At 38.1% G+C, this 24,567-nt stretch overlaps 6 protein-coding genes across 6 annotated transcripts; 3 read left to right on the forward strand and 3 right to left on the reverse strand.

The window, feature by feature from the left end:
- The first annotated feature begins 2,483 nt into the window (after nucleotides 1–2,483).
- Nucleotides 2,484–4,193, forward strand: LOC103843967. The gene is made up of 5 exons (XM_009120732.3): nucleotides 2,484–2,731; nucleotides 2,804–3,120; nucleotides 3,365–3,457; nucleotides 3,588–3,647; nucleotides 3,751–4,193. Exons 1-5 carry the CDS (start codon nucleotides 2,626–2,628, stop codon nucleotides 3,940–3,942), a joined length of 768 nt encoding a protein of 255 aa, XP_009118980.1. The 5' UTR covers nucleotides 2,484–2,625; the 3' UTR covers nucleotides 3,943–4,193.
- A 10-nt stretch (nucleotides 4,194–4,203) lies between these two features.
- On the reverse strand, nucleotides 4,204–6,577 carry LOC103843968 (O-glucosyltransferase rumi). The gene is made up of 7 exons (XM_009120733.3): nucleotides 6,458–6,577; nucleotides 5,892–6,121; nucleotides 5,466–5,816; nucleotides 5,191–5,380; nucleotides 5,045–5,109; nucleotides 4,744–4,954; nucleotides 4,204–4,682 (listed from the first exon to the last, which is right to left on the reverse strand). Exons 1-7 carry the CDS (start codon nucleotides 6,575–6,577, stop codon nucleotides 4,335–4,337), a joined length of 1,515 nt encoding a protein of 504 aa, XP_009118981.1. The 3' UTR covers nucleotides 4,204–4,334.
- Nucleotides 6,578–7,771: 1,194 nt separating this feature from the next.
- On the reverse strand, nucleotides 7,772–10,152 carry LOC103843966 (non-specific phospholipase C1). The gene is made up of 3 exons (XM_009120730.3): nucleotides 8,893–10,152; nucleotides 8,633–8,809; nucleotides 7,772–8,335 (listed from the first exon to the last, which is right to left on the reverse strand). Exons 1-3 carry the CDS (start codon nucleotides 9,977–9,979, stop codon nucleotides 8,010–8,012), a joined length of 1,590 nt encoding a protein of 529 aa, XP_009118978.1. The 5' UTR covers nucleotides 9,980–10,152; the 3' UTR covers nucleotides 7,772–8,009.
- Nucleotides 10,153–14,102: 3,950 nt separating this feature from the next.
- Nucleotides 14,103–18,165, forward strand: LOC108870160 (enolase-like). The gene is made up of 4 exons (XM_033282767.1): nucleotides 14,103–15,572; nucleotides 15,967–16,083; nucleotides 16,162–16,235; nucleotides 16,322–18,165. The coding sequence occupies exons 1-4, from the start codon at nucleotides 15,480–15,482 to the stop codon at nucleotides 16,398–16,400; spliced, it is 363 nt and encodes a 120-aa protein (XP_033138658.1). The 5' UTR covers nucleotides 14,103–15,479; the 3' UTR covers nucleotides 16,401–18,165.
- A 1,100-nt stretch (nucleotides 18,166–19,265) lies between these two features.
- LOC103843964 (UDP-glycosyltransferase 71C5) lies at nucleotides 19,266–21,127 on the forward strand. Its single transcript, XM_009120729.3, has one exon. It carries the CDS (start codon nucleotides 19,598–19,600, stop codon nucleotides 21,029–21,031), a length of 1,434 nt encoding a protein of 477 aa, XP_009118977.1. The 5' UTR covers nucleotides 19,266–19,597; the 3' UTR covers nucleotides 21,032–21,127.
- Nucleotides 21,128–21,206: 79 nt separating this feature from the next.
- On the reverse strand, nucleotides 21,207–23,140 carry LOC103843963 (UDP-glycosyltransferase 71C3). The gene has a single exon (XM_009120728.3). It carries the CDS (start codon nucleotides 22,703–22,705, stop codon nucleotides 21,275–21,277), a length of 1,431 nt encoding a protein of 476 aa, XP_009118976.1. The 5' UTR covers nucleotides 22,706–23,140; the 3' UTR covers nucleotides 21,207–21,274.
- Nucleotides 23,141–24,567: the final 1,427 nt, after the last annotated feature.

The following is a 24,567-nucleotide window of genomic DNA, read 5'->3' on the forward strand; positions in this document are numbered from 1 at the left end:
TTTGAGGTCCTTGGTAGGGAGGATCGTAGACTAGAGTTTCCTCCAATCACAGAACCCTCAAGGCTCTGATTTTCTCTTCTCCGCAATCCCTCAACGCTTCCCTCCTGCTCTTCCTCATTCTCAAGTTTCTCATGATTCTCTTGTGAAACAACTGCTCCAGGAGTAGTTTCAGCACCTTCTATCTCACTGTCCTTACTAGCTTCCCCTGTTTCAAAGTCTTCTTGCATTTCTTTTGAAGTAACATCTGTCTCTATGTGATCTTGCTCCAACAACAGAGAGTCCTCGCTATCTTTTCCCCCTATCTCCTTGACCAGATCACCATTGTCATCAGCATCATCCAGAGCGGAAAATCTCGAAGCAACTTTAACTTGTTCATACTCTCGCGTCTTTGACTTGGGACTTTTACTCGCCTTTCCTGGAGTGACATTTAACCACCCTGTTATCACTTCACCTTTCTCCACTTCTTCCTCTGTATTGTTTACTACACTTGTCTCCACATTCACATGTTGCTCAACAACCTCCTCTCGAGGTTCCGCTGACTCTGTAGCTTTCCCTTCTATCCCATGTTTTATAATCTCTGCAACTGACTTAAAAGTCTCATCTTTTTTGTTCAACACACAGTCCTTGTCAAAGTGACCCCATTTTCCGCAGGTATTACATCTCGAAGGTAGCCGTGGGTAAATGAATTCCACCAGTGAAGATTTTCCGTTCTTTGTGAAGTTGATTTTTTTTGGTAACTCCTTTGATAAATCTGCGTTGATGAAGATCTTTGCTAGCTTGAAGTTTGAACAAGAAGCTGTCTCGGGATGAAGTCTCACCGGATGCCCCGCTGCACTGGTAATGAAACTTAAGCCCTCCCAGGAGAACATGTTCGTCGGAACGTTTTTAAGATAAACCCACATTGGTATTGACTTGACTTCTGGTTTCTCCGTAAGCTCATCCGGAGTCCATTTCGTTACCACCAATGGTATGTTACCAATATTCCACATCCCTCTTCTAAGTATCCTCATCCTCATAGCAGGATCAAGAACTCTGAACTTCATCATTGTAGAGTCAACTTCATGAACCTCAACAAGTTGACCTTTCCCACCTTCTCTCCAGATTTTGTTTACGACGGCGTGTATCCGAGCAATGTGTGGTGCAGTATCCAGGAATTTGCCAATCAAAAAGTCCTCCCACAGTGGATTCGCATTGACTACTACCTCATCTGGTATCTCTACGTTAGAGTGACCATCCAATTCAGTAATCTCCAGATTATACTTGCGTAGCATCTTCTTCTCATGAGCCACATCAACCCACGACGCAGCTTTCAGACCACCCGCTACGACCTCTTGTTTTTTTTTCCTCCATTCCAGTACCTCCTTGCACTTGAATCGAAATCTCCCCGACATCCCGACTTTCATCAACACCCGTGACAGGTGCAGACGAGTCCGGCGGCGGCGCCAAAGCCATACGAGAACCTAAATCGCCAATCGCCTTTGAGTTGCCCTTTTAGCAAAACGGTGCGTTTAGACCGAAGCCCATGTTACAATTAACATAAACACAAACAAATAACGATAATTAACGTAAACCCTCATCCCACTATCATCTGTCTCGAGCACATAGTAAGATCGTTTCATTGTTAAAAGCGAAGCTAACGACATCTGGCACACGAGCCAACTGTTGCTATTCGATCAATGGTCCTTTGCTTTTTTCCTATTAAGACCGTGGCACTTTATAAGTGGATGACCTTACTTAGTTAGCCATTAATATCGCACCACGTGTAAGCAAACACATGTGAATTAAAAGATTAGTAGTCCAAAGAGAGGAAACGTAAGAGCTAAGAACCAACCAAGTGGACGCAGGAACTCTCAACACAACCAATCCCCCGACTCACCACTTCCCATATTGGATGATGATACCAACCAAAAGGTAACTGATTTCGACTACTTTTACTTCCCCTTGGGATCAAAAGGAACAAAGTGATGTGAGACCCAATTTTGTTTTGTGCCCTTTTCTTTTCTACTACACACAAATGTCACATACCTTTTCTTAATAGTGAATCCGCTTGATACTGATCAGAAAAGTTTAATTGAATAATCCTATCATCAGCTTCCCTTATAATATTTTTTTTCCAATTCATTCGCCTAGAGCTGAATTATATATGTGGTCGAGCAAAGTCCTGCTCTATTGATATCTAATTATCATGGTTCGCTGGCATCTATCGGTCATTCAGATCATCACATACATGTTTGATGTGACACTTCTGTCATCTCATAGTTTTTTTTGGGGGTTAAATGTGTTTGTACTTATCCTCATTCACTTTCTAAAGTTACAAAAAAAATGATTAAAATATTATTTAGTATGCAAGATTTCATCAAAAGCTATCTCGATAATTTTTATGATCGAAAGAAAAATTTTGAACTTAAATTAATCATCTAATCTATGTACATCTCTCAACCACTTGATAACTTTTAACATATTTAGTCAGTAAACAATGGGCCTGGCCTTATGAGCCCATTAATTGAAATCTGATCTCACTGTCTCTCTCTCACACACGTCATCCATCCCTCAGGCGACTTCTCCCCTCGTTGCCGAAACCTCAGATCGGAGGAACTGAAAATTCGAAAAACCCTAAATCGAAAGATGATGAAACCCGCCCGTTTCGCGATTCGTTCCCTCAACGACGTAGCTTCTCGTCAACCATGGCGTCCTCTCGTGCCTAGAAGCTTCTCAGCCAACGCTAACGAAGGTAACAACCATCCTACATTTCCACCAATTTTTTCCGTTAGTCTAACCACCGAATCGAATCGAATCAGAGCAGATCCATCTTCGTTGGACGATTGGATGTTCGGCGGAAACACCGGCAACGATGAGAAAAGCAGTAGCTTCTTCCAGCATCTCGGCAAGGCGGAGAAAGACAAGCGCGGGTATACTGGCTTGGGCAGATCGTACGGAAACGGTTCGAGAGGCTCCGTGAACAGAGACGAGACCTTCGATCCTTCGTCCGATGGTGTTGATGGTAAATTGAAGGAAGCTGCGTTGATTTACAACATTGATGATGACGAAGGAGGAGGAGCGAAGGATGGTTACTCGTTTAGGCCTGATGTCAACAGCTGGGGAGCTAATCACTTCCCTAGGGTAATGCTTTCTTTACAACTCTTGTATGCAACTGTGTTACTTGAATGGTCTAGGATTGAATTTGGAGTGTATACCTCTAGTAAAGTCTCAGTCTTTATCACTTAAATGATTTGCGTTTATGTGATTTGATTGTGTAGTCATGTATAGTGTGTGTGTGCTTTGGGTTTACATGGCATGATGATGATCTCTTCTTGTTTGCTTTGACCAGAGAGACATTAAAAGTGTTTTCTTTTGTTTCGTTCAGGATTTAGGTTATAGAAAGCAGATGCAAAGACCTAGACAGAATAACAAGGCGGAGATAACCACCGAGGAAGTTCTCAAGAAAGCTGACTTCAGGGTGAGTTTAGTTTGATTGTATATGTTTCTGAAGTAGTGAAGCTTTTTGTTGGTCTGTGTAAATTTTGCATCTGTGAGCTTTTGTTTTTCTTTTTGTACTCACACCTTTGAACTTTGTTTTTGTTGGACAGAATGTTCGATTTCTTGCGCAGTTTATCACCGAAGCTGGGATCCTCGTTAAGAGGAAGCAGGTCTCAAATTGGATGTTTATCGCTTTAATTTTTACTTTGTTTATACGTTTTGCTAATCCACATAATGATGGAATCTTCTCTTTTTTGTTGACCTCTTGCACAGACTGGCATCAGTGCCAAGGCACAAAGGAAGATTGCTAGAGAGATCAAGACAGCTCGTGCTTTTGGGCTGATGCCCTTCACGACAATGGGTACAAAGGCATTCACATTTGGGAAAACCATGGAGAACAGAGACCAAGATTTCGAGTATGAAGTGGTTGACGATGATGATGAGTATGACAACCCAGCTGAGTGAGATTTCATCCACTCTCTTCTGCCTTTTAAATCTTTGGCCTAAGTCTAGTGCTGGCTAGTTTTCATTTCCGAGGTTTTGATCTATCAAGATTTGAAATAATAGGATGTTACCAAAAGTGGAGAATACGTCACTTGAATTCCTCCTATACCAAGGATTTAGGATTTGTATTTTATTTTCTCTTGTTGTCTTACTTTTGAAGATCAGACTCAGAGTAAGACTGATTTATTTATAATTGCCTCTCCAGTCAAACATTAATCCGTGTACCTGTAAGATTATGGTTTCTTTATTCTATAAACCAAGTCTTAATCAAGTATCATCTCGTGCTACAGCTGATGATGATGAACACGAGGAAAAAAAGGGTTACACAAAACTTATGTTCCTGAAAACACAATTTATCTGGAACCCCTCTCTGTTCTTGTCATCTCCATGTTTCTAACATCTTCGATTGTTTGCTTCTTCCGTTGGATCAACCTCTCGAGCCTATCCCTATCTGCACCTGGAAGTTTACATGGTCGGTCCATAGAAGGTACAGCTCTGGATCTTTCTAGCAGATCCCGCTCTTTTTGCTCTGCGAAGCAAAGCAATGATCCTGCACAGACCTCTTTAGCCGATGGCGGCTTCCCCGGTTTGAACCTCTGAAGCTTAGAGTACTCGTTGATGAGATGAAACATGTAGTCATACACCCGGTTCATGCTAATGCTTTCCATATAGCCCTGTCCTCTTTTTCCTATTGTTTCAGCCTGTCAAAAAAAGGATAACATGAATCGATAACTCGATGAGAAAAGTGTAGAACACACATACATCAGAGGGGTTGGCATTGCCCCAGTCCACCGCGAATTTGATGGACGGACATAGATCAGTGGGAGAGACAGGCCAGTAGTTTTCCTTGGGGAGGAGGCCTCTGCTGAAGAAATCTTCATACTCTGGTGAGATTATGAGTGTCATGGAACCGCATGACATGATATACTTTAGAGATACTGACCACGCGTAACCCTCTGCATATATTTTGTACCTTATGATACAAGCAATCCAATAAAATTAGATCCCACTCGCATCCTCAAGCCATATTTGATAGAAAACTTGGGGTTCTCTAAGAACTTACCGGTGATTGCATTGGTTGGAGAGCTTAGACTGTTCAAACCCACCTTTTGCCTCTTCTGCCCAGTTCTGTATTTAAAACACACACCTCAGCATCACTGCCGCTAGACTAAACAATTCGACTTAAAAAGCCTTTTAAGTGAAGTAAACCTGGCGCATAATCTGTGCTCCCCATAACCTAGAATGGTTGCATTTCATCAACTCCATTCTTATAGGCGACACAACATCAGGATTCCCTTTCCAGTAAGCTCTAGGTTGCTTGCTATCCCAGCTACTTCTCTTAGACCCTTTCTTTATATCCCTAAACTCTTCTTCCCACGGCCTTAGATTTGTCTCCGACCTTTCATCACAAACACACATATTCAGACAAGAGTTTGACTAACAAACAACAACAATGTCCAACAGAGAGGTAAAGGGACATGTACCATCCCCAGAAAGACCAATCAGGAAAAGGAATGTCCAAATGAGCTTCATTAGTACAATATCGAAAAAGCGGGGCTGGGAAGGACTGATGCTCCGTCCTGTTGATGATGGGTTTGTCCATGCAATCAAACATCATGTCGACATCAGGAACCATACCCGGATACTTGCTGAGCAGCTGCAGAATCCCCCAAACGGTGAACATCATCCTGCTCTGCACGCAAGCGTAGTAGAGATCCACGTACAGCTTCCCCGATAGTATCACCACTCTGAACGCAGCGTTGGCTTTGGCCTTCTCCACGTGCTCTTTAGTCACCCCTGTCTTTAGCCACGGCTCCAAGTCTCGGTGAATCCACCTGGCTTCACACCAAATCAACAATGGTTTAATAATCCTAATAAAGAAAGTTTGAATCTTTCTGAGTGGACATTACCTGAAAACGTCGGGGCATTGCGGTTGATGGTGGGTTCGATGACCCGACCCGGAATCCGAGGAGAGGGTATTTGGTTCGGGGGCGGAGTTGTGCGGACAAGAGAAGTAGGAGCATTGGAGGATTCGGTAAGTCGTGGCTTCGGTGAAAGATTTGCGTGGGAAGATGTGCCACGGTGTTGGTTCCAAGTTGTGTCCGGCGAGAGTCTTTGTCTGAGCTACAAAGTCGTCAACCTGTTCGACGGGATTACTTTAGTGAAGGACAAAAAAAGTATCAAGATCACGGGAAGTAAAGTAGCACGTGTTTTTTTAAAAAAAATGCTAATTCAGCTCAAAATCCAGATCTATCAATTGAAAACGATTAGTAAAAAGCAAAACCATAGTTTCGAGTATCTAATTTAGAGTTATGTCAGCTTCAGATAAATATTCCCCAAGACAGAAAACTGCAACATTTAATGATTCTGTCAGATCTACATATGTGTTTCATATTCATATGTGAAATTTGCATTATTGCTGAGTGGGAAGAATAAATAGAGATGTCTCTGATGGTGAAAAGGGAAAAAGACAGACCTTGTAGAGAATAACAGCGGTGAAGGAGAAGAAGCAGAGAGCAAGAACGCATAGAAGGAGATGTGAAGGTGTACGAGGAGAGCTCTTGTGAGGGAGACGAATACGTAGACGAAGACCCATTTTGTTTTGCCTTCTTTCTCTTTTCTTCTTCCGTTAAACTTTTCGTTTTCTACTTTCCTTTCTTTTTCTTGCGGTGGCCTTAGAAATTCTCTCTGTATATACAGTGCCCCGCTCGTTCCGGAGATTTAACTTTTTCTTTTTCCTTCTTATGCATCACTTTGTTTCTATTTTAATTCTAACTAATATTATTCACTTTAATATTATTTGATAAATTATTAATGACTAGACTAAACTAAACTAAGTTAGAGTGCTTAATAAAAAAAGAAAAATGTATTTATGTATAAGCAATTTTGGTTAGTACTAATACTCTTGTTTTTTTTCGTAAACGGTATGTTTTCTAAAACTTGTTTGATTTTTGTGTTGTTTATTTTATAAAGAGCAAATTAGCTCAATATACTAAAAAAGGTGGGATACCATAGAATAGGGGGAAAATGGTAATGATGGGAAAAAAAATTGGAGGAAAATAAGATATGGAGTGCAAATAGGGGATATTTGGTGTGTAGGGAGTACAAATTCTCTTTTATAAATGCGTTTACTTTCCAATAAATTTGACAGAACGAGGATTGCTGGTGGCGTTTACTTAGGACTCTATACTTATAAGAGCCCATGAGCCTGTGATGCTTCACATTCTCTGCATGGTAGTGTTAGGATTACAAATCACAAGACGAGTACCATTCCTTGGACTAAAGCCCAAGAAAGTCATGTACTACTTGCATGGCTCGTCTTTGATCCACTTGATCTGTTTTCATGTTTGTATTACAGTCTCTATTTTCCTAAATTCTGTTCTTCCTCTTTTTTACTGGTCTCTTTCCCTAACACTGCCTTTCTTCTTATTTATATGTTCAGCGGATACCTAGATAATTTAAGATCAGATAAGCCAATTATTAGGATCTTTATAGCCCTGTTCGGAAGGGAGACGCAGCGTCAGCCAGCGGCGACCAGAAATAAACACGGACGACAGCAAAACGAAACACGGATGAGAGAGAAATTAGCCGCTGGCGTTTAAAAGTCGACTTTGGATTCTTAAAACGCTGACGCTATTGAATTCCGGCGGCCTGAAGTTTGTTATGTCTGAGCTTTTCAACAATCTCTGCGTCTAAATCCAACTAAGATTTATTCAGTTTCACGTTCTATTTTTTGACGTTGACGCTAGTATCCGCATCTTCACAATGAACAGGGCTTATGTTAACCAGGTTTTTATCTAATTTTGGATAAGTATATATGTATTAGTATTACAAGAACTCTCCATCTTATTCCTACTAAGGAGATGGAGGTCAGGAGCAACATAACGTTACCATGTCTTTTGATCCATTACATAACATACATAAGTATATACCTTTTTCCACATCATAGAACGTATCTAAGTAAAGTGGGAACATAGATGTGGCCACATGTATTTACATATCATTCATTCTTTTATTTGTAGAATTTTTCAATAACTTCCAGTGTACTTCTTGGTACCGTCACTGGGACTAGTCCTGGTCGTCAGAGACGGCCTCATAGTGACTATAGTGTTCTCGTCTGCTCCTGCTTCCAGGGCAGCCTTCCCAGCTTCTAGAAACTTCTGAACAGCATCCTCTGCGTATTTGTTGCCTTCACGTACTGTCATGTTTTTCCCAATGTCTGGATATGAGTTTAGCAGATGGTCTCCAACAAGTTGAGAAGCGAGCTGGATTAACTCCACCTGGAACTCTGAGAGCTTTGAGTCTTCTTTCGCTCCCCATGGCCTTAGTGATCGTTCAACTTCTGCTAGTTTCTCTGTGTTGGTTCATGTCAAAAAAGGAAATGACAGTTAGAAAATTATATTCCCACAGTTTACAGAAGAGTAAAGCCGTCATCAAGGTTAGATATTTGATCAAACCAATCTCAATTACAAGTAATTTTTTTCCTATTAATTAACACTGGTATACCTAATAAGTCACATCACTAATACTAATTGCTCTGTTCCATTAAAGAAGTTTCCTAGAGCTACGCATAGCCAAAATACTTAGTTGTCTTTACAAACTAGCCTCCCATTAGTTACACATCTGTAATGAGTAATGAAAATTAGCAGACCTGGACAATCTTGGCGAGGAGAGTCTCGGATACGGAAGTACTTCTCAAATGTACCAGCCCATGCATCTCTCTTGGTAAGGAAATGAGACTTTAAATTAAAGAGTTTCTTCACAGTTGCTGGTATAGAAGAATGCTCATACTGTGAAGTTGGTGTTGGACCATCAGGTTCATGTATCACTACAACAAAAAAGATTCACACACATACGAAAGTTATAACATATGCTACAAAAAAAAAACATATACGAGTAATATTTACATACCAGTGCCCTTCTCGATCCAAGGAGAGATAATGAAAGTAGGAACCCGAACACCCAACCGGTCAAACCCGAAATAAAACGGATCCGGTCCAATGATCCCATCAGGATTCGGCACACCCTTAACCGGCGTGGGCACATGATCATAAAACCCACCGTGCTCATCATAAGTGATCAACAAAGCCATCTCTTCCCACTGCGGACTACTCCTTAACGTCTCGTACACTTCCTTAACAAACCTCTGCCCCGCCGCCACGTCGTGCGACGGATGATCGTCATTCGCGGGGAAAAGATCAATATCGAAATACCTCTGCTCGATCACCGAATAGTTCGGAAGCTTCCCGAGCTTCGCGTGGAGCTTGAACTTAAGCGCGTAGCTGTGGAACTTCACCAAATGCTTGAGCCTGCGGAGAGACTTAAAGAAGAACGTCGCCGGGATGTTCTGGTAGTATATCCCGAAGCTGAGTCCCGTCTCTTCTAAAGAATCGAAAATCGTCTTCTGAGGGAAACCTCTGATGAGATCCTTCTTGACGTTGCTGGAGCATCCGTGGGAGGTGGCCGAGTGGACGTAGAACCGGTTCGGCTGAGTCGAAGTCGGAACCGACGCGAACCACCGGTCGAATATCCCGAACTCGTTCGCTAGCTCGGTGTAAACGGGCAAGACCTCGGGTTTGAACCCGCTCATCACGTTCTTGGCCATCCCTGGCTCCATGCTCTCCGCCTCCTGCGCGAATCCGTTCATCTTCGGGTCGCCCGAAGTGTCGTTGGACCCGAATATCTGCTCTCGGATGGCTTGGAACGAGTGGCCTGGATCCATGTCGACGAAAACGGCGTCGTTCGAGACGTAGATCTTTTTGGAGTTTGGATCGGAGACGTTGAGGGGGTTTGACTCTTTGCCGGTTAGGCCGTCGATTTCGGGTCGGGTTGGTTTGAGCCAGCCGAGGATGTGATCGAAGGAGCGATTCTCCATGACTACAACGACTATGGTCTTGATCGGTCCTTCGATCTTGTGGTGTTTGGAATCGAGAGACTGAGCGGAAATTAGTAAGTAGAGGAAGAGGATTACGGTGGCGGGTCCTCGCCGGAGAGCCATTTTTCCGGTGACTCTTGGGCTCGAAAGATCGGCGGAGTTTCTTAGGGGAGGAAAGATGAGGAAAGGGAGAGCGATGAAGCCGATGACTTTTTATGTTCCCCGTCGGTAACGACTTTTCTTTCTTACAAGAAAAAAAAATACTCTTTTACGTTTGACTAAAAGTCAAAGCAAAACCCAACCAAATACGAGGTCATAAACAATGCATGTGTCTTTTGTCGGCAGATTATGTATGAAACATTTAAAGATACAAGTTAGAAGGTGTTCTATGATAGTACAACATAACTTGAAAGATTGTTTGCATATCTAATTTGTCTGTTACGTCTAGGTTATGATCATTGATGAAGGCTTGCAGTAGTTTCAGTGAACTGTTTTAAAATAAATATGAACTCACCCTCTTAAAGGTAACACTCAAGGATGGAAAAATAATACTAGTAGTTACAATTTTCAATGAAGTAAACCATGATTCTTATGGTGCAAAAAACAATTCCATCTGTAAAAAGAAGAGAATAAAACTAGCTGTTTTCCATTTGAATCGTCTTTTTTGGTTGATTTGTTTATTTCTACTTAATCACATCTGACTCCATTACACAATAGACACATTCATGAATGCTAGAAGAGAAGGAGGATTGGATATTAAGCCGGTGAAAGAATCAAGCTTGGTCTGTTGTTCGAAGTCGATTTGCTAATCGGAAAAAGGTCTCTATGGACGACTAAAATTACTCAACAAGGTTTATGGGTGTGGAGGAAGCTTTTGAAGTATCGAAAGATTGCAAAACATTTCCATAGAGTTAAAGTTACGAATGGAGAAACAACTTCGTTTTGGTATGATTCTTCGTCGTCAATGGAGAAGTTATGGGATATATGTGGAGACAAGGATTCATTGACATGGGAATATCAGCCAATGCTACAGTACATGAAGCAATTCATGGACATAGACGAAGGAAACACAAAATACCATGGCTGAACAGAATAGAAGAGATGATTGATATACAGAAGTTAAAGACAGAGCAAGATGAGGACATAGCCATATGGAAATATCAGGAAGATCAAAATAAAGCGAAGTTCTCAACAAAAAGCATTTGGTTGATGATAAGAGAAGTTCATATGAAATGTGGTTGGGATAAGGTAGTACGGTTTAGCTTTGCAACACCCAAGTATGCCTTTATAGTTTATACATTGGGTGACTATGCATAATAGGCTGTCTACAGGGAGCAGAATGCTTCATTGGACTGTGGAAGTATAAATTCAGAGTGTGTGTTTTGTCGAGAGCCGGTTGAGACAAGAGAGCATCTCTTTTTTTAATGCCAATTTTCGATAGACATATGGAAAGCTCTTACAAAAGGATTATTGAGAGAGCAATACACAACCAAATGGTCTGAGATAGTGAAACTCATCTAGCAAACTCGCAGCAAAGGATACCAAAACTCACCCTTCAATATGTTTTCCAAGCAGCTTTATATACCATATGGCAAGAAAGAAATGCAAAGCGCTATGGAGATGAACCTTCTTCAGCAAACAGACTTATTCACTTGCTGGATAGGAAAGAATATTAGAAACAGATTCACTATATTTCAGAGAATGGGAGATGACTGGTATGAAGTAGGACTGATGTTTTGGTTTGCCACGTGGAGTATAGTATAGACACATAAGAAAAATTTGTCTTTTATACTAGGGTCGGTCCGCCCTACGGGCGGAATGATAATTTAAAAATAATATAAATAGTTAAAGTAAATATTTTTGATTTTTATTTAATATTTGTTATTATTTTAAAAAATGTTTTTTTTTCTATATTAGTATGAATCATTATTGTATTGATTGTTATCATTTATTCAGTTTTATTCTCATTACAGTTAACTAAAATGTTCCTTACGATTAATAAGATTGTTTATTTGAAATTTTATTTTGTTTTAATTTTGATAGTGTAGTATTGTTGATTTATTTGTTTAATTTGAAGTTATCTAGTTTTATTTATTAAATTACATTATCTTATATCATGTGTCTTTTATTCGACTATATAACTATATATTTTATTTTTACACGGTTGTGGATCTATGTTTATAGTTATTTTATAGAATCCTCGACATAAATATTTAAAATACATTCTACATTTATTTAATTAGAAAACTTAACATAACTCTTTTATATAAAAAAATATTCATTTTTGTTTTTATATTTATTTTTTTATTTCTGTATTTTATTATATTTTTCCTAACAATTATTTTGATTTTTTATTATCTATTATTTTTTTGTTGTGGTCTTCTTTTCGTATAAATTTTTTTTAATCTTTTATGTATTATTATCTCTTAAAATAGTTATTAATTAACACCAAATCTGAAACTAATGTCTTAAAATTAATAGTTGTTTACATATAATAAGTCAAATGGATAGTTGTTTCCTCAAAAAGATGGAGGAATTAATTGTTTTATAATCTAACAAAATTCAAAATAAAATAATTGTATTATTATCATAAAAGAACCTAGTAGATAAATTAATTTTCCATCTAAATTAATATGAGAAAGAGAGCATAGTGTGGGGGCTAAATTGACCATTTGACAAAAAGAGTGGATACAATTTTAAACTATAATGAAGAATAGGGTTCAAAATCTAAGATAAAGAACTAATAAAATAGTGGATACAATATTTGGTCTACATATGGACTTTGTTTCACATATTTTCTCATTTGGTGCATCCATTCACTTTCTCGCTCTCTATTACGATGCCACATTTGTCCTGGTTAGGTAATATGTTGAACTCTGCCACTGCCATTTTTGTTTTGTATTTTTTTTTAGGCTGGTGTAAATGCGTACAACTCTGTTTTTGTGTTGACATTTTAAATGTTGGTTGCGTTAGAAACCTTACCGCTTTTGACTACCAGGCAGATAGGTAAAGTTAACATTCATCGAATTATTTCCAAACATATATAAATGGGTATATCATCATCATCACCCTTACAGCTAACACCATTGTGGATTCGCACAGTAAATAATAAAAGAAGAGCAAGATAAGAGTTTCAAAAACCACAAAGTCGATGACTCAATCTTGTGGTTAATGCTTGTGATTCCAATGGTTTCGTACATGTTCTTCGGATTAGTAGCAAACTGATTCTGCAATCCTTCACGGTTCACCTTTACTCTGATTTGGTGATAAACCGGTACCAGTAGTACTTGGGATTCTCGGTGTGTTGTTCACTGGTATGCCCATGTTTGGTCTTGCCCACTGCAAAGGGTTCACTCTTTTCACTGTTTCTTCTGCCATCTTAACATGCACAAAATTGTATCAATGCAATAAAACTTAGTTAAAACATTAGATAGAGAATCATATTGTTGGGTGTTGTAAAATCTTTGAAACACTTATGAGTCGCAGCAATATGTACTTTTGTTCTCGAGTTTCGATGTCAGCTCTTAGAACTCTGTTGTCGACAGCAGCTGCATCATACTTCTGATTCATGTCACCAAGACGACCAAGTAAAGTAGAATGCTCAGCTCTTAATTGGTTTACCTACCAAACATGAAAACATTTCCTATAAACCAATGGAACGCTGCTGAATAGCAAGAAAGATATCGAGAAATGTAGATGCATATGATTCTCATTCATTTGTTCTTGCTTTCTTCTCCTAGAGCGCCTAGCTGATTCTTGGTTTGAGAGCATCCTAACCAACCAATTTCGAAATATTACAAAGAATTTATAAATTGGACTCGGCTTTAGACTTAACGACCATCTTTCCACTTTCAAAAAGATTTTTCTAAGAGTAACATAAAACTAACTGAAATATTCTTCTTCTAGATTTCAGTTGTTACTTTCTCTTTAAAGAAAGTAGAAACTCCCTGCCACAAGTTGGATGTATCTCTATATATGGAGTGGTTATCAGAAAAAAAAGAAGATCCAAGATACAAAAGTTCTCAAGAATTGTACCTCCTAGCGCGCTTAACGTCTGTAGGATCTTCATTATCAGCTGTTTCTGTGTCTCCATCAAGATCGTCGTCATCAGAATCATCTGGTGATGAAATTCTGGTGGTTTGCCTTGTTGGAACAACATCTGGTTTCTTTTTAACGCTTGTTCAGGGAACATATCTAACAGATGAAACACCGGCTGAGCTTTGTGCCACAACAACAGAGCCTAGAATATTACAAAAGATAACCCCATTATCCACAATCCGAAAAAAATTTCACCCAGAGAGTATATACCATAATCAAAGGAGCTTTCTTTTTCACTACTTGTTAAAAAATCTCCTTTAGTAGCTCCCAATGTTCAAGAAAACCAAAAATCAAAAAGGTAGACTGGGATTTCAAAAGTGTTACCGTTTAGGGATTATGATCTCTCAATCTTGAGCTCTCTTCAGCTGCAAACTGCTTCTCTTCTCTGACCAATCAAACATGATTCATCATCTCTTTCATTATCATCGCCCCAAGAGGGTCTTGCACCAGTGGATCTATAGAGTGAAATCAAATGCCTTGAATGAGCTCTTCTCCTCCAGATGTTCGTTGATGCTTCTACTCTATTCACCATCTCCAAAAAAGCAACAATGTGCACGTTAATATTTCTCGCGGTCACGACGGTTGTAGTGGTGACTGAAGAGTCAGAGACCAAGAGGTTAAGATTGTGCTGAGAGGATTCTGCGGCTATGGCGGCATGGCTTGAACTGTAGCGGTGATCATCTGATGGACCTTGGTCGTAGAGAAGAGGAATACTCATGTATATTTATACCCAACACAAACCGACTCTCAGATCTAAACGACGCATTGAAGATGACATCATGGGGATCGGTTTATTGGGATTAAACATGAATTCACAGCTCGCCGTTTCAGATAGCGTGAGGAAGCTCGGACGTCTCGCGTCGCCGCTGCACGAAGAGAGGAGACGATCTCAAATTCTTCGATCGGACAGAGCTAGGGTTAAAGGGCGAAACATCACGATTCACGTCTTAATGATACGGTGAGTTTCGTTCTGTGACACGTGTCGTGTTTTCAGAACAGGAATTTCCTAGCTGGCATCCTATGTGGCATCACCAGGAGGGATACAAAGCCTATCTAATTATATAAAAAATTGTTTGAGTCCCTCCCGCAGTGTCCACGTGGAAACTCAATTGATATAGGGTTGACACGTGTCCCTGTCCAATGAAACTCATCGTATCATTTTCTCTGCAGTTTGTTGGGCCTTGAACGTCATCCGGTATTTATTTTTGTTGGGCTTTCATTAAGTTTGATGGGCGCGTTTCAGTTAGGGTTTACCCTGTTTTCTTCTTCGCCTCTCTTTTACACCCCCATGTCAATTAGCTCTTCGAAATCGATTTTCCATCTTCTTCCTCGGAGTAACGCAACGTTACGAGTTACCAGGTTATCATCTAAAACCCTCCATTACTCTCTCACACATTATCTACATTCAATGCGATTTCTGGATCTGTAAGACGGTGGAGATTCATATATAAAAAGGTAAGATTTCTTCATTCGATAATCATCCTCTCATTCTTAAAAGCTAACCGGTAAGACAATTCTGTGAAATATGGCTGACGTTTCGGTCTTCCTCTCCGATCTGCAGACTGGCCGCCCCTCCTCCACTGTTCAAGTCCATTTGCTAAGTTTCTGGGAGGCTCAGGTATGTTATCTACATCCGCCTTTTGTTCATAGACAACGTCTTTCACCGGTTAGTTCATTAGACATTTGCACCGTCCTGAATCCATAGTACAGAGTCAGATTTATGTTTTAGAAGTTTCAAACTCCCCGGACTTTGTGTTTCTAATAGTTAAGATTATTTAAGTATGAGTGGACTCAGATTGATTGGTGCTCTTATTAGATTGATCATGCATCATCATCTCATGCAATGTTAGATTGTTTTTTTTTTTGGAATTTATAATTGTTTATTAATGACTAAATTGCAAGAGGTTAACTAAGAATATAATGGATTCTGGAAAATGCATGCGTGAAAAAAAAATTGATTTTTAAAAATACATTCACGATGTGTCTCTAATATGTGTTGTTTCACGGTATAGGAAGGTGTCAAGGTTACAGATGTGGTTCCGAGTGGAGCTTCCATTGGTATCTACGAGAGTGAGACTCTTGAGCTTAGTGATGGGGGATCAAACTACCTTGGGAAGGATGTCTCTAAGGTGAGAAACTATATTTTTAGTGAAAGAATTGTTATCCAATTTTTGTCATATTTGTTTTTTTGTTGTTGATGTCAATAGGCTGTTGACAACTTCATGGTCTATGAACTGATGGAACCCAAAACAAGTGGGGTTAATGCAATCAAAATCAAAAGGTGATTCAAGGGAAATTCATGTGTCATGTAGTTACTCAATAATGAAAGAAGATTTTAACCATCTTGGTTCTTCTTCTTGTGTACAGCTTGGAGCCAATGATATCCTTGATGCGTGCAAACCTGGGGCCATTCTCAATGGCATTCGTCTCTACAAAAGGAAGGTAGAAGAGCAACAGGTAAACATATATTAGACGACGGGGGAGATAGGAAAACAATAATAAATATTAATGATTATATTTCTTACATTTTTCATGGTAGTATAGTTTTGTAAATTTTAACAAAAAGGAAAATAGTTCAGATTAAATCTTCAACTTTCTATCTTCTTACTTACTACGACAGTTAATGTATTCTGTGATGTGGTACAATAACATGTTTATACGTTTCTATCTTTTGACTCATGAAAGTTTGTAAAATATTTTGAACTCGAGACTACTTAGGAGCCAAAACCAATGCCTTTATAATTGCGACTCTTTCGAGAATGACAATCAAAAAGAAAAAAAAAGGATTATGCAACTATAAAGCATTAACACATGCTGGAAACAAATGACGCGATCATTGTGCAACGTCCCATGTATGAAGAGAGCAGAATACAACCTGATGCTAATCATGCTACCCATAAAATGTAACCTTGGAGATCTTGACAGCCCATGCACAGTTTGTTTTCGTTACAAAAAAATCACGAAGTTCCTTGAACTGAAGTAACTTCAGCATGCACTATCCATCACACACTCACTCAGACCACCTACCATTTTTAAGTTCTCTTTAATACTTTTCCTACTTTCCAGAACAATATTCGCAGTAATCGTTCCTCTGGTTTTAAGTTTAATACACTCGCAATTTCTATTATTTATAAAACTATCTTTTTATACATCCTCTTAGTTACTATCTACTCTCTACGTCTGTCTCCAATTTCCATAGAACACAGTGTAATCAAAATGGATTCCCCTAGCTTACGTGTTCGTGTTTGTATTTTGCTGTAATTGACTTGGTGCAGAACCTATACAGAAAAAAAGATGCGCATCCAACCTTTTTTCCAAATTCAGATTTTAGGTTTGTTAGTTTTTCATCGTATTAAGTTCAAGGCCCATTACACACGTAGGCCTTTTAACTGTCTTCATGTGTTCCCAAATATCACCATAATTATTATCGGTACTGCCATAAGATCAATGATAAGAAAAAAACTTAGTCTAATATTATATGATGTTAATAACAGATACAACCGAGTATCGTTTCACTTCACCAATTAATAAGAAAGTACTACAATCATATATAAGGTTTATACTAAAACATACAATATATGGAAAATGTATTTTAATGATTTGATATACGTACAACGAATATTTCTTCTAATATATTAATCTGTGTTACGTTAAAAAATGACGACCCTGTTCTATTTTTTTTAATATAAATCTTACTATTTGAATATATCATACACCATTTAATATTCCAAATTGATAGTAAGATATATTGGTTGACAAAAAAAAAGATAGTAAGATATATTAATTTATCTTTTTGTTTTTTAAATTAAAAATTCATCATATAATTATATTTGTGCAATTGTAAAGCTTATATTAATAATAATGCATAATGTATTTAATGATTTGGTAAAAATATACATAAGATTTTTTACAAACAATTAATTTGTATAGCAAAAACCAATCCCGTAAAATTATTAACCAAACCAATAACACCAAATAGGCCTATAACCCATAAAATCAACATGAATCCAATTATTCCTAAACTTGAGATTAAAACGTCAGTACTACTCAAACTGTTCATGTAGAACTATAAAATTTCTTTTCAAAAATAACTACACACAATTACAGCTTATGCTCTTTGTTACATACGAGACATGCCAATGCAATGTTATCATTTAAAAAAATATATTTTATGAAGTCATAACGCAGATTTTCTATTAATTACTTCTAAATTTTAAAGAAATATATATATACTAAAAAAATTATTAGATGCACCACATGAATTATTATATTATAATAACTTCCGATCCAACAATATAAAGAGTAAATTGATTGTTTATTTAAACATAAAACAATAATATATATAAATATATAGTTTTCACATTTTATTATATTCTAAAATACAAACTTTCTTTACAGATACATATCATTTAAAAAGTTGTTAGTATTTACCACAAAACATTATATTATATTATTTAATAACTATAATGTCATAGCAAGAAAAATTTCCTCTAAACAAAATTACAATTCTAATATATTAGTATAAATTTGGAAGAAGCTAATAACGTCAAAAATATACAGTGAATTTTATTAAAGTCAACCACGATATTACTCTCATAAATATATCAATACCGTAACTCAATCATATACACCAAAAACATTTCAATAGCAACACAAACATAATACAACCCTCCTAAACCATAACATCTACACGTTTCAATATAATGACAATATTAAACCCAACACATCAGATATCTAAGTACATAAATACATCAAAATACAATATAGAAACTACATTTTTTTTCATAAAAACACCATAAACACAGAACCACTCTCCTAAGTCATAGTTGAAAAAGACAAAAAGTCCAAATATCATAGGGTAATTCTCTTAAATAGTCATTTTTAAATATTTGTCACAAAAATAACTTTTGAAAAAGAAAATGATTAAAATACCTCTTTTTATTTTGAAATTTTTAGTATTTATTTTTTATTTTTTAAAATTTGAAACCATATCCACAAACTTCACCCCTTAACTATAAACCCTAAGTCTAGATTAGTTAACCCTAGGATAAAAATACATTTTTACTGTTTAATAAAACTTATTTTGATCATTTTATTTATTGATGGCTATTTTGGTGACAAAAACTTAAAAAAAAAAGCTATTTTAAGAAATTTCTCAATATCTTATACATAAACAGTCATATATCTGAAACCCCAAAACAACCAAAAAAAATCACACAAATTATCATAACATAAATATAGACATTCCGCGCGTAGCGCGGGCCGACCCTAGTTTTATATATAAAGATTTTCAAAACAAGCTGCACTTGATGTACATCAAGTGGTTTTTAATTTAAATAGATTTAACATTTGAATTATTCAATTCAAAGAAAAAGAACGACATTCTTGACTAATACTTATTAATCAGTAGTTTTGCTCAGTTATTTTTCTCACTTTTGTATGTATGCTCAACCGGACCGAAACTTGATGGTCAGAGAATAAAAGATAATAGTCTAGTAGTACTTTTGTGTTTTGTCTTCACTACCTACTACTTTATTCTGACGCATGGAACGCCATTAATATAGCAGAGCTCAAGAGAAAACTCTATCGTGTGTCTCATTTACTTCAAAAGAAAGCCCATAAAGAAAAAGATAAGGTAGAGAGATGAAGAAATCGGAGCTTATCTTCATCCCACTCCCGGAGACCGGCCATCTTTTGTCAACGATCGAATTCGGAAAGCGTTTGCTGGATCTCGACCGTCGGATCTCAATGATCACAATCCTCTCCATGAAGCTCCCTTACGCTCCTCACGCAGACGCTTCCTTGGCCTCCCTCACAGCCTCGGAGCCTGGTATCAGACTCATCAGCCTCCCGGAGATCCAAGACCCGCCTCCCATCAAGCTCCTCGACACTTCCTCCGAGACTTACATCATCGACTTCGTCGCCAAGAACATACCCTTCCTCAGAAAAACCATCCAAGACTTGGTCTCATCTTCGGCACAAGACTCAAACCATGTCGCAGGATTGATTCTCGACTTCTTCTGCGTCGACTTGATCGACGTCGGACGTGAGGTAAACCTTCCTTCGTATATCTTCATGACCTCCAACTTCGGTTTCTTGGGGTTCCTACAGTATCTACCGGAACGGCACCGTTTGGTTTCTTCGAAGGAGTTTGAAGAGAGCTCCGGAGAGGAAGAGTTGCCGATTCCGGCGTTCTTGAACCGTGTTCCGGCTAAGGTTCTGCCGCCTGGTGTGTTTGACAAACTCTCTTACGCAACTCTGGTCAAAATCGGCGAGCGGTTAGCCCAAGCCGAGGGTATTTTGGTCAACTCGTTCTCAGAAGTTGAGCCGTATGCTGTTGAACATTTTTCGCGTGGAGATTACCCGCGTGCTTATCCTGTTGGGCCGGTTCTTAACTTAACGGGCCGTACTAATCCTGGCTTAGCTTCGGCCCAACACGGAGAAATGATGAAGTGGCTTGACCAGCAGCCAGACTCGTCGGTTTTGTTCCTGTGTTTTGGGAGCATGGGAGTGTTCAGTGCACCTCAGATCAAAGAGATTGCTCACGCCCTCGAGCTCGTAGGGTGCAGGTTCATCTGGGCGGTTCGTACGAACATGGAGGGAGACGGCGATCCTCACGAGCCGCTTCCAGAAGGATTCGTGGAACGAACAATGGGCCGTGGAATCGTGTGTAGTTGGGCTCCACAAATAGATATCTTGGCCCATAAGGCAACCGGTGGATTCGTGTCTCATTGCGGGTGGAATTCTATACAGGAGAGTCTTTGGTACGGCGTACCTATCGCCACCTGGCCAATGTACGCTGAACAACAGCTGAACGCGTTCGAGATGGTGAAAGAGCTGGGCTTAGCCGTGGAGATAAGACTTGATTATGTTGCTGACGGTGATAGGGTGACGCTTGAGATCGTGTCAGCTGGTGAAATAGCCACCGCCATCAGATCTTTGATGGATGGTGATAATCCTATCAGAAAGAAGGTTAGAGATATTATGTTAGCAGCGAGGAAAGCTGTTAGCAACGGTGGTTATTCGATGGTGGCCACCGGAGATTTTATCAAAGATATTCTTGGGGATCACGTTTGATTCATCCTCCATTGGAACCAATGTTATCAATAATGTATAAGTAAACCAAGTTGTTACGAAAACTTAAATAAGCAAACACTATTTGATTGTGATTGTGACTGTACTAAGCTCGTCTTTGTTTAGATATCACTGAAGGACATTTGGTTTGCTTATTAATTTTCAGTCCGAGAACTCATTGTCTGAAAACTTGAAAATAAATTATTAAGCCAGGCCCATCATCTCGAGAACGTTATTACAACAGAACTAAAAAGCCCGGCCCATCAACTCGTCAGTGAATCGTTTAACCGCAACAAACGACGATCCTCCGTCCTTGACAGCCAACCTCGCCGCTTCCGCCATCTCCTTCACTCTCTTCCTCGGCGTATCCTCACCGTCCATCAGAGACCTTACGGCTCCCGCGATCTCCTCAGCTTTCACCACCTCTCCGTTCGCAGCAACGTAATCCATACGCAGCTCCACGGCCAATCCTAGCTCCTTCGCCATCGTGAACGCGTTCAGCTGCTGCTCAGCGTACATCGGCCACGTGGCGATCGGAACGCCGAACCACAAGCTCTCCAGCACCGAGTTCCAACCGCAGTGAGACACGAATCCTCCGATCGCCTTATGAGCCAGCACTTCCACTTGCGGCGCCCAACCGCACACCAAACCTTTACCCTCCGTCCGATCTCTAAACCCCTCAGGCAACAGATCGTACGGACAAGCTTTCTCCATCGGATTTGTTCGTATGGACCAAAGAAACCTGTGGCCGGAGAGCTCTAGAGCTCGAGCTATCTCCTTAATCTGCGATTCTCCGTGGATTCCGAAGCTTCCGAAGCAGAGGTACACAACTGAAGACTCGGGCTTCTCCTCAAGCCAGGTCATGATCCGGTCCTTATCAGCTGGATCTAGATTCGGAGAAGGACGATCCTCTAAATTAAGAACCGGTCCGACCGGGTAAACCGGAGGATAGTTCTCATGCCTACGAGCGAAGTAATCAAAAGCGTTCTTCTCAAGACTTGTGAAGGAGTTTACCAAAATGCCTTTGGCTTCATTTAACTTCGCTGCAATCTCGACCCAAGCCTCGTACGACTCTCTCACGAACTGCCCCGGCGGCATGACCTTCGTCGGCACGGGGCAGACGTAACCGGGAATGGAGTGTTCTTCTTCCTCTCCCGAGCTCAGGTCAAGCTCGGAGGGTGTTCGGCTATGTCTCTCAGGGAGATACTTCATCATACCCAAGAAACCAGCGTTACACGTGAGGAAAATGTAAGAAGGAAGGTTGAACTCGTTTCCGACGTCGATCAACGGGACACAGAAGAAATCTAGAACCAAACCGGCGATGCGGACCGATTCGGTTCCGTTACGAGGAGAAACTAGAGCTGAGAGAGCCTCTCTGACGAGAGGAACCGTTTTCTTGGTGAAGTCGAGAAGGTAAGCCTCAGAGGCTTTGAAGAAGAGTTCCAATGGCGGAGGGTTTTGAATCTCAGGCAAGGGCAAGAGGCGGATTCGTGGCTCCGAAGCGAGAAGAGATTTAGCTGAGTTTTTGGATTGAGGAACGAAAGGTAGTGTCCAGTGGAGGATGGTGATGGTGTGAATGCGGGTATCACGTTTGATGAGAGACTTTGCGAATTCGATGGAAACAAGAAGATGGCCAGCGCCTGGAGAAGGTACGAAGATGATATCTTGCTTTTCCATTTTTTTTGTCTTCTCTCTGTGTTTTTTTTTTCGTTTGTGATCTCTAGAAGTCTAGATCATGAAAAGTACATATATGTTTAAATAAGGAACGATGATTAACTGTTATAAAAGACTTGCAGCAGCCTTGCACGTTACGCACGATGCTCCATAATCAGTAATCATTATACACTTATCCATCATTGTTCACAGTCACAGATTTACTTTATAGTTACCATTTACAATTTTGTCATGACTTTAGTGATATTTGAAATCATACTACTATATATGTAGATATTTCAGATCAAGATTAGCAGAGAAATCATATCTATTAATGGAAGAATATATCTGATATAGAGAATAGTGTTTCAAGAGTAAATAAGGAAAATGAAAAAGAAGAAGCTACATTATGAGATACTAACAAATTTACAGTGATCATTTAAAGATAATAGAAGTTTAAATCCCCCTATACATTAAAAGAGAAGTCACTTTAGTGATTTCTGATGACGTGTCGCTCATAGGTGAAGTTTCAAAAAAATTATTATAATTTGATTGGTTGATTGTTTTTAATTTTTATTTATTTAAATTAGATCTAAAAATTGAAGGTAAGTCTAAAAATATTTAACATCACTTGCCATATAATCTAAAGAATATTACAAATAACAATTTATGGCAACTAAATCTCGAAATTATAGAAAGATTAATAATGTTATATTTTATTACTTTTAATATTTATAAACTAAAAAATATAATGAACAAATTTTTATGTAATAACTATTTTAAATATTACAAATATAATTAATTGATGAATTGATGAATTGTATTCAAATATAGTTTAATATTCTACTTGATGAATTGTATTCAAATATAATTATATAATAACTATTTTAAATATTACAAAATCCAAACATGTTTATTAATATGATTTTTAAATTATTTATCGTTGTTTACAGAATAAATTTATCAGAATTTTAAAATTATTTATATAATGTTATAAATTATTTATAAAAATATAAATCCTACTATATATTGAATGAGAAGTCACATAAGTGATTTTTTATTACGTGTTGATCATAAATGAACTCTTCAAATTGTTATAATTTGATTGACCGATGATTTTTAATTTTATTTATTACAATTATATCTAAAAGGAAAGGATAATTCAATTACCACTTTCCAAATAATCTACATAATATTAGAAATAATTATTTATGGTAACTAATTGTTGAAACTATGAAAAATTAATAATGCGATCAATTTTTTTATATTTTTATAAATTACATAAAATAATACACAAAAGTGTTTATTTGAATTGATATAATGATTTTATATTCGTATAGAAAGAATTATATTTGTATATAAAGTATCATAATAACTATTAATGTCTAATAGTTCAATGCATGCTTTATAAATCATTTATAAAATTATAAATACATTTATATAATTATAAATACATTTATAAAAATCAGATGTTTTAAATTATTATAAGAGGTTCTAAGTCATTTATAGAAGCTTATACATTAATTTATAAAATGTATTTTGAAAATTTATCCTCCTATTACAATATTTTGAATTTTTTTCATTTTAATGGTAAAATTCTTCAACTATGTTTACTTAGTGTAGAAACCCCTAAACTAAATATTTACTGGTAGTAATAATAATTATGACCTATTAGAGTTTAATTCATTAAATAAAGTTAGTTTAGGGGTTTTTCGTTAAATACTTAGTTTGAGGGTTTTTGCCCAAACAAACTTAATTGGGAGCGTTAAAATTTCTTATTCTTTTCTTATTATCTATTATTTAAATCCTTATAGTAGAATTTGTTTTATCAAAAACCAGTTTCAATCAACTGACGAGATATCTTCTTTCCTAATATCATACATTTA

The sequence above is a fragment of the Brassica rapa genome, chromosome A10 (genome assembly GCF_000309985.2).
Source record: "Brassica rapa cultivar Chiifu-401-42 chromosome A10, CAAS_Brap_v3.01, whole genome shotgun sequence".
In the NCBI taxonomy this organism is placed as follows: Eukaryota; Viridiplantae; Streptophyta; class Magnoliopsida; order Brassicales; family Brassicaceae; genus Brassica; species Brassica rapa.